At 46.7% G+C, this 14,499-nt stretch overlaps 1 protein-coding gene across 1 annotated transcript in view; it reads left to right on the top strand.

Annotated features, from left to right (window-relative positions):
* The window catches only part of LOC100122933 (protein madd-4), a 113,781-nt gene that overhangs the window by 93,829 nt on the left and 5,453 nt on the right, over window positions 1-14,499 (top strand). The window contains exons 10-21 of the mRNA XM_016986963.3: window positions 2,640-2,742; window positions 3,618-3,716; window positions 6,929-7,076; window positions 7,741-7,834; window positions 10,253-10,689; window positions 10,888-11,017; window positions 11,461-11,671; window positions 12,114-12,424; window positions 12,791-12,918; window positions 13,258-13,398; window positions 13,788-13,966; window positions 14,139-14,213. Coding sequence (XP_016842452.1) covers window positions 2,640-2,742; window positions 3,618-3,716; window positions 6,929-7,076; window positions 7,741-7,834; window positions 10,253-10,689; window positions 10,888-11,017; window positions 11,461-11,671; window positions 12,114-12,424; window positions 12,791-12,918; window positions 13,258-13,398; window positions 13,788-13,966; window positions 14,139-14,213 — 2,056 coding nt within the window. The remainder of the gene's footprint in view (window positions 1-2,639; window positions 2,743-3,617; window positions 3,717-6,928; window positions 7,077-7,740; window positions 7,835-10,252; window positions 10,690-10,887; window positions 11,018-11,460; window positions 11,672-12,113; window positions 12,425-12,790; window positions 12,919-13,257; window positions 13,399-13,787; window positions 13,967-14,138; window positions 14,214-14,499) is intronic.

The raw sequence follows: 14,499 nt of genomic DNA, 5'->3' as shown, positions 1-14,499 counted from the left end.
CCGGGCCGTGCCAAACTACACTGCTACCACTACTTGCCGACTAGACTGCGAGTAGATAAGTTCCCGATCGAGCTCGACGATTAGCGCGAACGAGGGCCACTTGACGCTTCCTAGACGCGACGACTACGTGCGCCGGCGTGATAATGGCTGTGGGATTGAGATGTGCCTCGACTATCGCTGCGCCGCTGTTTGCCTTTTCGAAGATCGACTATTCGGTAATCCACTACGGGGCAGTGCAAGTTTTACGTGAAAACGTAAAGAGCTCCCGGGAAACATTTGGGATTTTTAATTTTTCCTCGCTGCTAAAGTGCATCTCGTAAGCCTGCACTCAGCTTAAAAAATCTGCGAAAAGCATTTTACATTAGCAGAAAGGTTCACGGTGGCGCTTTAGAAACTGTTTCTTCGAAAACGAGCTTAAACAGCAACGGTGAAAAAGCGCGAGCCGGCGTAAAATTAGCGAAAGACCCATGCCGAGCACCGACATCAGCCGTAACCAGCTTTAATATTTCAATTAATCCGAGAGTTCGCGAACCCCGATGCGAGTCGGCGATATACACGATACGGGGGGCGCGAGTGAAAGGGCATTTTCATCCTCTTTGACTCGAAAAGCGTTCCACTTCCCTTCGCCCCGTCCACCTTCCTTCCGCTCTTCCCCGGCTGTCACACAGCCTACTGCTCCCCCGCCTCGGTCCGGCTCGCTTTCAAGCAAGTACACGAAAGGCAGAGAGAGAGAGAGAGAGAGGGGGGGAGAGAGAAAGACCGAGAGGGAATCTTTTCAGAGTACCCGCACTGTGGCGTGTACGAGACGACAACGACGAGCGGAGAAAGAAGAATGGAACGGACGGAAGAGATAAAAATTGCGTGTGCGTCGACGAGAGACGAGTCTCGGTGTCTTCTTCACGCGTGTCATTGCGCGCGGAAGCTTCGAGTGCAACGCGCGACGTGGCCGATCGATAGATCCGTCTGCGCTGTAATACAAGCATACACTAGCACGCAGCCGAGAGAACGCGAAATTTAATGCCGTTACGAGCTCTACACCGCGCGTCGTCAGATTGGGAGAGGCTCTGCGATTGATTGAGTGATCGCGAAAGAATGTCTAGTGGCCGTGCGAGGGACGATGGGATAACGCAGCCGATGAGCCTGCGGACGGCCTTCTCGTCCGTCGTCGGTAATTGACGCGATTATTTTTGTCCTTCGCGCGCGCAGTGTTCGACACGCTTTTACGGGCTCCTCGCTGCGCTTCAATTTTTATTTTATTTCGATGTAATCCAGAGAGGGCATAGCTGTCGTATTTGCGGGAAAATCAAGGAAAACGACAAATACAATACGCCCGTGTAAAAGAGAACTTACGAGTATCACAACAGAGATAGCTCGATGCAAACGTCGCCCCGTGTGTGAGCTTTCCGCTGAAAAAGCTCGGTTGAATTCAATGCCGTGCCGACTACGTGAGTAATGTGGCCTTCGATTCCGCGGACTTACACGCGCTCCTGCACGTCTCTTTGCGCGGAACTCCACAATGGGCTCGCGGCTTATCGCGCCTTGTCCGTCTCGGTTTACTTTTTTTCTTTCTCTCTACTATCTCTCTGTTTCTCTATTCAGCGTCGGGTGGAAAATCAACGCGGTCCCGGCGAGTGTAAATTGTTACAGTAGTTCTTGAGTAATTAAATGATGAAATTCGCGATGGTTCGACGAGCAGGTGGACAATTTTTCGAGACACGGCTACCTCGGAGCTGGGAATTTAATTAGTTATATTAGCCCGCGAGGTGGTGTTAGCGCGCAATCAATACGGACGAGTGAATCGGACGGTAGAAAAGTAAGCTCGACGCGGCGATAGCCCCGCTAATTGGAAGTGTCAGATGTAATTACTCAAGCTTCGGTGCGTCTCTCTCTTGCGTCGCGCGCACGTGTCGATACTCAAGGGGCTGCTGACAATTTTATCTCTTAATCTTCCCATCGCTATGGCAATAATTGCGTTCTTTGATTTTCTCTTTGAGACGCGAAGGTGTGTACGGCCCGCGGTGCTAATGATGACGTCTAATGAGAACTTTGCCGGAGGGACGCTAACGCCTGTTTTATGTATACAGGTCTGGAATTAGATTGTACGCGATTTGGTTTGCAATCGTTCCGTTGGAGTTGATCTTGTTTTTTTTTCGGTACTGCGAATCTTTTAATTGCTGTTGTAAAAGTATTTAAAAACACATGCGCGCTCGTGAAACTTTTTAACAATAAAACTCAACTTTTCCTCGACAACAAAGCCGATGTTTTTTCGTGCTCGCTCGGCCGTTCGCAAAAAATAACACACATTGAAAAATGAAAAAACGCTGGAATTAAAAAACTTTCCGCAGCCGGGAATAATATTTTCACAGACGCTTAAAAATGATTTCAATTTTTAAACGTGTGCAGCGCAGCAACTTCGCAGTTGCGTAACTCTTTTCCTCGCGAATCTACAAAATACCGAAAAACTTTGGCAATAAAAGTTTACAACGCACGCACAAAGTATAAACGAAAATTGTTTAACCCCTCGAAACGTTTACCGCGTTTACGTAGCCTTATCGCAATTAGCCGATATAGCCATCGCATACGCGAGAACGATTCGCAGCTCATTTTAATCATCACGGCCTTATTCTTTCAAATTCCAGATGGCTGACCGGCGAGTGGAGCAAATGCAGCGTGTCCTGCGGCGGTGGCTCCAGGAGCCGCGCGGTTTTCTGCATCGAGGAGAACGGCAACGCCACCAGCAAGGTAAGCGCGTCGTTTCGCTGTGAATGAAGAAGGGATGAGAGAAAAAATGAGCTTGTATGCTCGACGCACGCGCCTGAATAAATAACAAGACTGCGCTGGGGAGAGAGTGAGGCGCTACCATTCTCATAAGTAATTTACCTTGGGTGAGCCCAAGGCCGAAACTAGAGCGGCGGAGCTGCGGCTTGTAAAGAGCTTTTACTTTTGCTCGTAGAGAGGGAGAGAGAAAGATAGAGAGCAGGAATTAAGCTAAGAAAATGACTGCTCCGCAGAGTCGTTGAGTTACGCGTGCAAGGAGCCTTTTCAGTGCAGCTTTGCACGAGAGTGCCTTTTTGATTGACGCGATTATGAAAGCTTTTGGCAGCCCAAAGATACCGTCATCGATTTTTCGAAATGCCAGGTATCCGAGGAATCAGCCGACAACATCGTAGAGGGACCGGTATTCCTACAATGCCGTTAATGGTTCTTCGGATAATAACGTTGTAATTGGCTTGGAGTTTCAACAATTTTTCGAATTCCTTCAAAAGTTTGCATTCGAACCTTTTCCAGAAAAATTCGGAGGAAAAAGTTTGCTGCAAGAACTAATACTCTCTCGCGCTGTATTATGGAAGAAAGTCTACCAGACGCTTCTTAACCAACGAGTTTTCCTATAACTCTTCGCCGTAATGTAAATCTCGACGAAATCTATTATCGAAGTATACATTGTGAGCTCGACAAAGTTTCCTCAAAAATATGCCCAATTAAAATTTAATCCACTCTCTAGCCGATTCGCGCAAAAGTCTCGTAATTTATGAGAATTCCGCCTACTGCGGCTCCGATGATAACAAAACACGAATAGTTTAAAAAATAATCCTAAAGAATTCACCTCTCGTTCACAGCTTCCAGACTACAAGTGCAGCGCCAGCCACAAGCCGAAGTACCAGGAAATCTGCAACACCTTCTCCTGTCCTATGTGGGAATCCGGCGAGTGGAGCGACGTAAGTATACATACGCGCGCGCTCACGCTTCGAGACGATTTCGTTTATTTCGATCGAAGGCTCCCGGGAAATGTCTCGCGCACACCTCTGTAGAGTGCGTGAAAATTCGTGCGCTCTACTCGGAATCCATTTGACAAAAATATACACAGAAAAAAAATCTCGAAGACTGAAAGCACGCATGCTTGCATAAAATCCGATTTGGCTTTCCGACCTCCCTTTCGCGGACTATTCGACCGGAGTTTAACGTTTCCCGCCCGGGATTTATACAACATTCGTTTCCTCGCGAAAATAGAGGGAAAAATGATTCGACGAAACTCCCTTTTCTTTTTTCAAGCTCCAACCGAGCGTGCAAGTTTTATCCGCTGTATTTGTGTGCTCGCCAGGGAAGATTCTGTGCTTTTAATTCTGCATTATAATCTCATTGCGCGCACAGTTACTTTTTGCCCCCTCGACGTACTATATTTGATATTTTTGCGACGTTGCATTTTTAAGACTACTATTTTAAAAGTGAGAAAGATTTCAAATGTACTCGTTTTGTAAGCTTTTTCTGTCGGAGTCGTGTTCTATGCATCATCTTTTTCAAGATAATTGCGTCGACAAACAAGATGCAAAGTTTCGCAGAAGATGAATCAATAATTTTGATACTCGCAAAAGTCCTGTAAGTTGCTAAAGCCCAGCTCAGCGCGCAGCGTCTAAATAAATCACTTTTTCGCGCAGAAAGTAAAGCCTCGCAGTCGGCTGGGTGTCCATAAAAGCTCGAGAGTTTCCAAATAAAGATTAAGGAAATATCAGTCTTTTAAAGGAAGAACGAGGGATTAAAATTTCGAGGCCGCCGATGCGGAGGCGCTATCAAGTCGGCGACTTTGACTAGCAAACTTTTCCCCCGCAGCCGTTGCACAATAAACAGGAACGCGCCGAGGGATCAGGCGAGTTCGTCGAAAGTTTCACGCTTTCTCGTGCTTGGGAAGGGGAAAAATTCGAATCGTTCTCTCCGTATTCCGAGTGAGCACGGCGGAGCTTACTCGGCCGTTGCGTTATTCATGAGGAAAGAGCTGCTCCTAACGATTTAGCAACTGCGATAAATTCCTCATATAATATGCCTAATTCGCTCGGAGATGTGATAGACTGGCCGGGCGTAATGTGCGCGCTCCGATGTCGGGCGAATTTCATTCGCGGCTTGAATTATACGCGCGTTTCATGCCGATGCGGTCTCGTCGGAAAATTTAATTCATTCTCTTCGCGTGTACTCCTGTCAGAGCGAATGACGTGCTTTATGCTTTTGCGGTTCTTTTAGGATTTTCGATGCTTAATAATAATAACGATTCCATTGAGGAAGAGCGCGCATTGTTCGCGAAACGGCGCGTGTATGGAAATAGGGAAAATTCATCCTCGGCTAATTCATCACCGCATTAACTGCTCAATACATCGAATGAAAAAATCATGCCGGGACGACAGGAAGAGATGTGCCTTTCGTTCGCGGCGTCGTCAACAAAGCATCGTTATTATGTAACTTTTGAATAGGGGAGAGAGAAAGAAGACGAAAGAGAGAGCACTATTGAAGATGGGAGGGAGCGGCCTAGACAGTGCGGAGCGGGGGAAGAAGAGATAGAGAGCAGGTTAATGATTTCGTCGGTCGGAAGGCTGAATAAGCCGCGGAAGACAGGAATTGATAGACTTCCCTCTTTCTCGGCTGCGAGAGCAAATATTGAGCTAGGAGGTTCGCTTTTCTTCGGGAAACACTCCAGGCCCTATTTCCTCCCTCTCTCTCTTCTTTCCCGCTCTTTTGCTGCTGCTGCTCTAGCTAGCTCTCTTATTTCCTCTCTTCTTCTCGAGCACTCTCGCTGTCTTTCGGAATTTCCTATTCTCCTCGTTTTTTCCCTCATGTTTTTCTTTTTGCTTTCTCTCTGCAGCAGTAGCCTCGGTCTTTTTTCCTTAATGGGATGTGAAAGTGCCGCGTCACCCGGCTCGCGTTTCAAGGAGAGGATAATTTTTTCAACAATTAAAGACGCCCCTTTCTCTCTCTCTCTCTCTCTCTCTCTCTCTCTCTCTTCGCTTACTTTGTTGCCAGCGCCGAGACGAGAGGCGAACTTTATGACGTTAGAGAGCAAAGGAGACCTTACGGCGCGAGAGCTTATTAAAAGCTGGAGAAATTTTCAAAAGCTCTGTTTACCGCCTTCACTGTAACAGCTTCGTGAATTCCGAACTAAACGCAACAGACGGAAACGACGCCGTATATAGCCACCTCGTAATAAATGTAGCCGCGATAACCTCGGCAAAACAAGAACGACTCGGTCGTCTCTGTATAGCCTCGAGACCCACTTCATCCTGCATTCCCCGATTCCGTTCCTCGTCCCTCTTCAGGCTACATCTTGTGTATACACGCATGCAAGCGTCCAGGAGTGTCGCGTCTGCGAGTCACTCGTCCGCGCGCCGGGCGATAACTCACGCGTGACAAACTTCTCTCTCTCTCTCTCTCTCTCTCTCTCTCTCTCTCTCTCTCTCACTCACTCACTCACTCACTCGTCGAAAAAAAGAGAAAACGGAAACTGCAAAAAAACGGGCTTTTCCAAGAACTACCACTAACGAGACTTCCCGCGCGCGCACGCAAAAAAAAAGAAATAACGAAACATAGAAAACCCACGCGTCTGAGACGGGGCTCGTAAAAGCCTCGGAGTCGCAACTTTATTCGCATTACGCAGCAGCGTCTACTTGCTCTCCCCTAGTCTTTCTTCTTCTTCTTCTTCTTCTTCTTCTTCTTCGTCTTTTTTTCCGTTGAAACAGTATGCGCGTGCATCGAGAGACGCAGCCCTGTTTCTCAACGCGAACTAGCTCTTCCGTACCGTCCTTGAGCGGCTCGTGGACAAAGTGGATGCGCGCGCGTGAAACCGCGCTCGGGCTTTCTCCATTCCTTTGCGTCTGTCTACATACACTTTCTTTCTCACGAGCTTTATTTTCTTTTAATCTCGACGCGCGGCTGTCGAAGCTGTACACGAGGGCGCACCGGGTGAGCCGATCGATATTATGACAGCTGCTTCGTTCTCGAAAAGGAAGTTGCTGAATTAGTCAGCTGGGCTGACCAACGTCGGGCTTCTCTACTTAAAGCAGAAAAACCGTTTTGCATAAGGAATGAAATGAATATTCGACAGGGTTTCCGTGGTAAAATTACTCGCTCCAAGAATAACGAGAGCACCCTTATTTTTTTCTTCTTCCAGTGCTCAGCGTCGTGCGGCTCAGGCGTGAAGACACGCAGCGTCGAGTGTCGCGACGGCAACGGTCGACTCTCCGACGACTGCGATCCATCGCAGAGGCCTCGAACCGAGCAGGAGTGTCGCGCCACCGCCAGCATCGATTGTTCCAGTTGTAAGTTCGTCCCTGGCTTTTCTTTTGTTCTATCTTATTTTGGGCAGACGCTCGCGGTTGCTTTTGCCTTACTCCTAACCAAAGTGCTCATGTTTTCTTTATGCGTGACCAGCTCGATTTGCAGACGATCGGCGAAAATGCGATTTCCGCTGCTGACTCGCGCCGGGATGCAGACTCCCCGACGTTTATTCTTGGAACGCGGTGTTGCACTGTCCTTTTATTATTTAGTGGATGAGGGATGATGGAGAAGCAGACGGATGATTGACGTATAAATATATAGGATTAAATTCGGCTGACCGAGTAGATTCGTTCATCTGAAATAATGAGAAGTCTAATTTTTTGTTTACGTAACGCTATTATTTTGCCTTGATATTAGGGAAAATACGTTACTAAATCAACATTGCGTTGATAAATGCTTTTCAGGCGAACAAAAAGTCCTGATCCGGTTATCGAGTGCGCAAATCTTTTTTTAACGTAACAGTTGAGCTCTACCTTTGTATGCGAAAGCCAAGTTTCTGTTGTGGAAAAGCGTCGGGCTTTGTGGAACGCACTGAATCCTCTATAAATCGTCGTTGTATCCAATTTTACTTTTTGAATTTCTGTGCATTTATTTTAACTCAAAAAGAACGATAAAAAGTTAAAGAAAAATCCTTTTATTTTCAAGATGGCGATGAGATGACGCAACCGCTGATGCAGCCCTACCCACCTGCGCCCGTACCAGAGAAGCTCATAGACCAGCCAGTGCCCTCGCAATCAACGTAAGCATACACCCGACAAAACACAACTCGGTAGTTTTATATCGAAATTCTTATGGCGTAGTTTGCTGAAGATAATATAGATATATACGTAGTAAAAAAATAGTATACTGTCGACGTCGCGCGCTACTCGCTCATTGTAACACGCATACAATATCGCGTGTATACTCGTAATAAGAAAGAGTGAAAAGACGGTAAAGCATTCAATATTTCTTGACATCAATTGGTCTGTCCGACAGATATACGATCTACTTTGCCTGTGGCTGGTTGTACCTGAGGTATCCCTTTTCTCGTCTCTTTTTACCGAGCCCTCTTGCTGCTATCTCTTTTGATCTTGCGCTCCACTTCTTTTTACTTGTCTCTCTTTTTTTTACTTTTCCACTCTCTGCACTTCTGTCCGTTTGACATCAGTCTCAACAGTTCAATACTGCGCACTGTTTTGTAATGTCACACAGTTAACGCTTCACTCTTTCCTCACGAATAAACACCTATTTTTTATCTCCAGCTTATTTTCTCTATTTCAACATTGTTTTACAGACTGGGCAAGGTCTCGTGCGCAGCGAGATTTATGAACAGATAAATTCACGCTCTGCACAATACTGTTAATACGAGAGTTTACAATGTTTGGTTTCACACACCTTTGGCTCGTTGGAATGTATAATAAATGATCCACTTTTAAAGAGAAGCTGTCTGATATAGAGCGCAGATATCGGAAACTGTGTCGCGACAAGTCACGGTGCTGTTCGACTTCCGCAAGATTCCCTCTCGGTCTATCGTATATACAGTATATATACACGCACCGTGCGCCGACTGCAATAAAATGCCTCGTATACCATGATATACCTATATCAGACAACTTTGCCAACACCATTGAACGCAAGCTGCAGCGCATGAGTTACCACAATTTTTATCTGTTCCAAAACGTACATGTGCATTACGTGCGCACGATTGCACAAAATACAAGGGTTAACAGCTGCACCAATCTCAGTTCATCACCTAACAGAGAGAAAGGGAGAAAAATTATCTCAAGCGAAAAACTTTCACGAAACAGGCGAATAATAATTTCTCACCGTCATTAACGACCTCACGCACGCGACTGAAAATCCAGCCCTCTCTCCTTCTCCTCTCTATTCCTAGCGGAGCAATTTCAAAATCTCATTATAATTGAATCGCGCGACGCGCGGTCCGCTGTCGATATGTTTTATCAATTAGCCGACAACGAGACGAGCGTGAATAATCCGAGACAACGGCGGCAAACTTGCGCCTGGCGCGCGCGTAACAGAAACCATAATCTAGCAGTGGCTGCCGCTCTTCCGACCAAGTTCCGCCTTCTGCATATCGTGCGCCCGGCCGTGGCGCGTTTATCCAAAGAGAATACCGGCATTTCGCGCCCTCCCAAGCACGCCGAGTCGATGAAACTGGGACGAACGTCCTACGGCGCCCACGCGATATCGATGTGTGTGGATCATGAAGCGCGTTCGGCTTCTGCGTAGCCCCTTTCGTATTCTTCACTCTTACTACGGATCGGTCTTTGTACTATTTTTTTTGCGTTCGATGATTGAATGAGAAAAAAAGAAGCTGAAAAATATCAAACAGAGAAGCCGAATGATTTTTCCTCACGCCACGTAAAAATTGAAAGCTAAAGCTCGTCGGCCCGTTGCCGAGGCGCGAAAAACTATCGAAAGCCGTTCGACAAATTGGAATGATGGTCGGCTCGGAGGTGCGGGCGGGCGCGCGCGAGAAATTGAATGAAGCTCGCGCTCGGCTCCTTGGCTCTGCGGCTCGAGCCAAAGAGAAACATACGATGAGGAAGTAGCGGCTCGAGGAAGAGGCTCGAGGCCCGGCCAGGAATAAGTTTCAATAAGAGCTCGATCGCCGCCGACTGGCGCTGAATAAGTATAAATGGCGAGGAGAATGAAATAACTCTCGAACTATATATAGTATATATACCGGATCGTTTTCATTCCGCCCCGACTATTCTCGGCTATCTCTCCCACTCGGATCTTTCGTGCGGAGTGACTTTCGAGGAATTGAAAATTATAACGCCGGAGTTGACCGCGTTATTTAATGCGTCAAATCATGCGACCTGCCGATGTCAAAGATATTGCACAAAGAGGCGTGAACGGGAGGTGCGATGCAGATTGAATCGATTCCTAATTGAAATTCGCTACTTTGCATGACTCCATGGTCGATATTGAAAATCGGATATAGATCGACAGTCGGCGTGACGGTATACCGCGATATTAATATCGATCTACATCCTCCCATGCAGTCGTTGCCGATTATTATTAGACTTGCCATATCGAGCTCCACCTCATTCTCAGAACCTCTGTTACATTGAAATTCAAACCGCGATTTTGCGAGGAAAAATTAGCACGAGCCATTCCTCATATATCACCACACGACTCGTCGACTCGACAGGTTCATAGCGGACGAGTGGTCGCCGTGCAGCGTCACCTGCGGCGAGGGTATCCGTCACCGCGAGGTCAACTGCAAGATCTTCCTCGAGTTCAGCCGGACAATCGCCAAGCTACCGGATCACCAGTGCTCGGGACCGAAGCCCCAGGAGACTGAGAAGTGCTCGATGATGCCGTGCAACCTCATGGAAAACAGTCTGGCCTACCGCATCGATACCGTCGGCGACAGCAGCTACGCCGAGAGCAGCCTCACCGACACCTTCAGGTCGTCCTCGCTGGCGGTCGGTGGAAGTGCCGCGGCCAGCAGCGGAGGACCATCCGCCAGTTCGGCCGGTACTGGCTACGAGAGTAACGTCAAGGTGGCTCCTGGAAGTTCCATCAAGACATCCTACTCGTGGAAGGAGGTCGGCTACACTGATTGCAGTGCGACCTGCTTAGGAGGTAAGTTCAACGGGACTTTGTATCAATAATTAAATTATGTCATATACGTTTATTATTGAATCGAGCTTTGAAAAATGAACGCTCGTGTACCTGATTCATTTAACGATGTTTATTGTGAACGTCTTTATTGATTAATCAACCGTGTCGGCAATTCAATATCGCTTGTTTAATACATTGAAAGCTTCTATAATATTACAGGTGTTCAGGATTTAATAATAACCTGCGTCAGAGATGACACGGGCAAAACTGTGATGCCCCTATTGTGCACCGCGGAGACTAAGCCGGAATCTAGGATAAGAGTTTGCAACGACCACCCGTGTCCCCCGAGGTACGTATATAAAGCTCGCACGCCCGTTCGAATTCTAAGGCTGCATCAACCCGATTAAAAAATCAAACCTGTGCGGAGAAAGCGGCGCAATCACTTTTATTCACTTGTCAGCTCACCTAGATTCAACGAATTTAAAGCTTTTTAAATAGACTACGTGTAATCCCGACAAAAAATGAAAAACCTTCAGTTCATCTCTTGTTTGTCGTTTTCTGAAGCATTGGAGAGCGCAGTATACACATACCTCCCTATGCACACTCGGTTTCCCGCTCATATTTACATTCCCAGACCTCCATACCCGCAACGGCAGCTGCTGCTGCTGGCTATCTTTGCAAAAACATCGCGCGTCCGACTTTCCAGTCGCGCACAATAAGTCAACAAAAGAAAACGGCATGGCTATGTATGTGCAGTCGAATTAACAGGCGCAAATCTCCCTTTGTTTGCAGATGGAACACGAGCGAGTTCGGCTCATGCCCGAAACCCTGCGGCTTTGGTATCCAAACGCGCGAGGTCACCTGCATCCACGAGGTAACGCGCGGCACTGGGAATACTGTAGCCGTGCCGAATCATATGTGTCCACAGCCACCACCCGCCGACAGGCAGTACTGCAACGTCTGGGATTGCCCGGTCGAGTGGCACGTGGGCGAGTGGGGCAAGGTGAGTCTGCTGATACATATATCAACACACGTGTACGCGAGCTTTTCCCTGCCTTATTTTTAGACCTTTTGCTCTCGGCGTGCTCCATTGGGGTATCGTCGCTTTCGTGCGCTTTACATTTTTTCCGCGTCGATACCAGTCTCAATCCGAACTGTCTGATTAATCAATTATTCGCGAGCGCGCGGCACAATTACCCAGCCGTGCAGAAATTGGATATTACACGTAACTAACCGGAAAATTGCCACTTTAGAATGCTTTCTCGTTAATTAGTGCCTCACAGGAACCCATTATCATAGAACTAATGCACGCGCCTCTATCGATAGATAATAATCCGAAAACCATCGTTGACTCGGCTCTCCGTAATTACAAAGAGTACATGTATTTTGATGCAGAGAGCCAATAGAGTTGATTGAAAAATAATAAAAAAAAATGTCTTTGACAGTGTTCGAAAACCTGCGGCGGTGGCACCAAGAGGCGTAAGGTGATATGCGAGCAGGTGATGGCCCAGGGCCACAAGCAGACGCGCCAGGAGCAAGACTGCCCTTCGCCGAAGCCGCGCACCGAGAAGGAGTGCAACAGTCGTCCGTGCGAGCAGCTGAGCGCTGGCGCTCAGCCCATCATCGCCAGCAAGAACACGACGTACATTCAGGACGAGCCCGGGAAAAAGGTCAACCTGGACATCGGTGGCCAGGCGACGATTTTTCAAGGCACTCCGGCTATCAAGATTCGCTGTCCTGTTAAGAAATTCGACAAGTGAGCCACAGCCACACTTCTTTTTGTATCAATTAGGCCCGTGAGATTAATCGTGCGCCATGGTCGGCCGACGACGGGGGGACAATTAATCGCGCTGTAAAACGCGCCATCGAATTCTCATCAATCACGCGCGTCAATCCGCTGTGGTGTGAAGCTTGATTTTTATCGATGATTTTTGATGGACGGTATATTTTGGCGGATTTCGCCAATACGGATTTTAATATCATAAAATACAAATAAAAATATTTACAGCGAAACGTAAGCGGAGAAATATCGATTTCACTGTCTTGCCTCTGTGGGATTTTATAAATGTAGAAGTTTCAATTTCATTTACAAACTGTATATGGATCACGTTTATTTGTGCAGGGCTCACATTGTTTGGAGGAAGGATCACGAGGAGTTACGGAAATCGAAGAAACACAAGATCAACAAAAAGGGAGCTTTAAAAATCGTGGATATAAACTTCTCCGACAGCGGAATATACTCCTGCTGGGGTGAGTCGCAGAAATACCGCTTTATATTTCTCTCGTGTACAGTGCACATGCCGCTCGTTATCGGAAACTACATCTTGGTTTCACTCAAACATTGCGTTAATTATTTTTCAACTCTCTTCTCCGTTGTAAAAATATTGAATTTTCAAACCAAATTTAAAGATTATTTCCTCAACACGAAAAAAGCAAAAAGAAAGAAGCCGGGCAGCGCTGGAGAGTTTCCGAGCTCGCAGCTATATAGATAATTCATAGCACTAAACGACCGAGCGCTCGTCAATCACTTTACCTCGCGAGCCGAACATCGAGAGCCCCCTCATGAACTTGTAAAATTAAAATTTATAGCTGGACAGACGAACGCTGTGATGCACCTCATGGTGAAGCCGAAGCCGCGAGATCTAATGAGCAACGAGGAAGTTTTACGCTCGGGCAACGCGGTGCATCAGCGTCAGGGCGCCCAGCTCAGTTCCGCTCCAGTTAATTCCGGTAAGAATTCCGCTGCACAAGTACCTGGGATTTATCAGTTCTGAAAATGAAGTGGGGATATACGACGAGGCCGTCGCGCCTCTGATCGCCTCGCGCCGAGATTCAATGAGCGCGCAGACTCTTGCCTACACGACTGATTGAACATTAGGAGGCAATTTATCGATCCTGCAACGTCTAGGCAGTCTAGCCTGGCGTAAAAGCTCCCCTTAAGTATTTCTTTGTGCGACTATGCTGAAGGTTAACGGTCTCGCAAATTAATTTTTCCTGAGTATAACATAAGAACCAGAGTAATTTCGTAGATTTCTATTCTAAATAAGCCCAGGCTACTTTATAATGAACGTACTTTTTCTGCTTGCTACTCATTTGATTCGTTATTATGCCCATCGCAGAGCCATTTTACGGAACTTTTAGCGAGGAAAGCCAAGAATCCCGACAGGAGAGTCAAAAAACGACGACCGAGAAGCCAGAGAAGAAAAAGAAGAAGAAGAAGCAGCAGAATCAAGCAGCAAGCCCATCGCCCTCAGGATCCACGGGAAAACACGACTACTCTGTCACGCCACAGCATCAGGTAAATGAGATTTAATTTTATATGCTCAGAAAGATTCTCTTCCATTTTAAATTCTCTTTTCAACCCGCTACCTTCATGCACTGGATATGCGCCTCGAAACTAACGTTCCAAATGTTTGCCTTTCCTTTCTGCTTTCACTTTTTACTAACTGGTGATGGAATCTAATAATCAGCCGGTTGAGTCGTCGGCTTCATCGAGTGCTTCAACGGTGGTGCCTCACCTCAGTTACCTTATTACGACTATCAAGGTGGGAGTAACACTTACTAACAGTATGTCGTTGTATTTTGTTGATTTGTTATCGAATGTAATTACATGTTAACCTTGTGTACAAGAGAACTTTTGTAAATAAAAATTATTTTTAAAAAATATCTGCAATCTGTGAGAAATTTAATTCGAAATCTTTAAACTAGAATATCTTGAGCTCTTTTAGCAGATAATTATCGACTGCAATCTACGTCGACGAGTTTAAATTTTTAATCGAATTAACGTGGAATGTGGACTGGAATTCTGATATATGAAATTCGATTCATTGT

This window comes from Nasonia vitripennis, chromosome 5 (genome assembly GCF_009193385.2).
Source record: "Nasonia vitripennis strain AsymCx chromosome 5, Nvit_psr_1.1, whole genome shotgun sequence".
NCBI lineage: Eukaryota > Metazoa > Arthropoda > Insecta > Hymenoptera > Pteromalidae > Nasonia > Nasonia vitripennis.
This window is presented reverse-complemented; position numbering and strand designations above follow the sequence as displayed.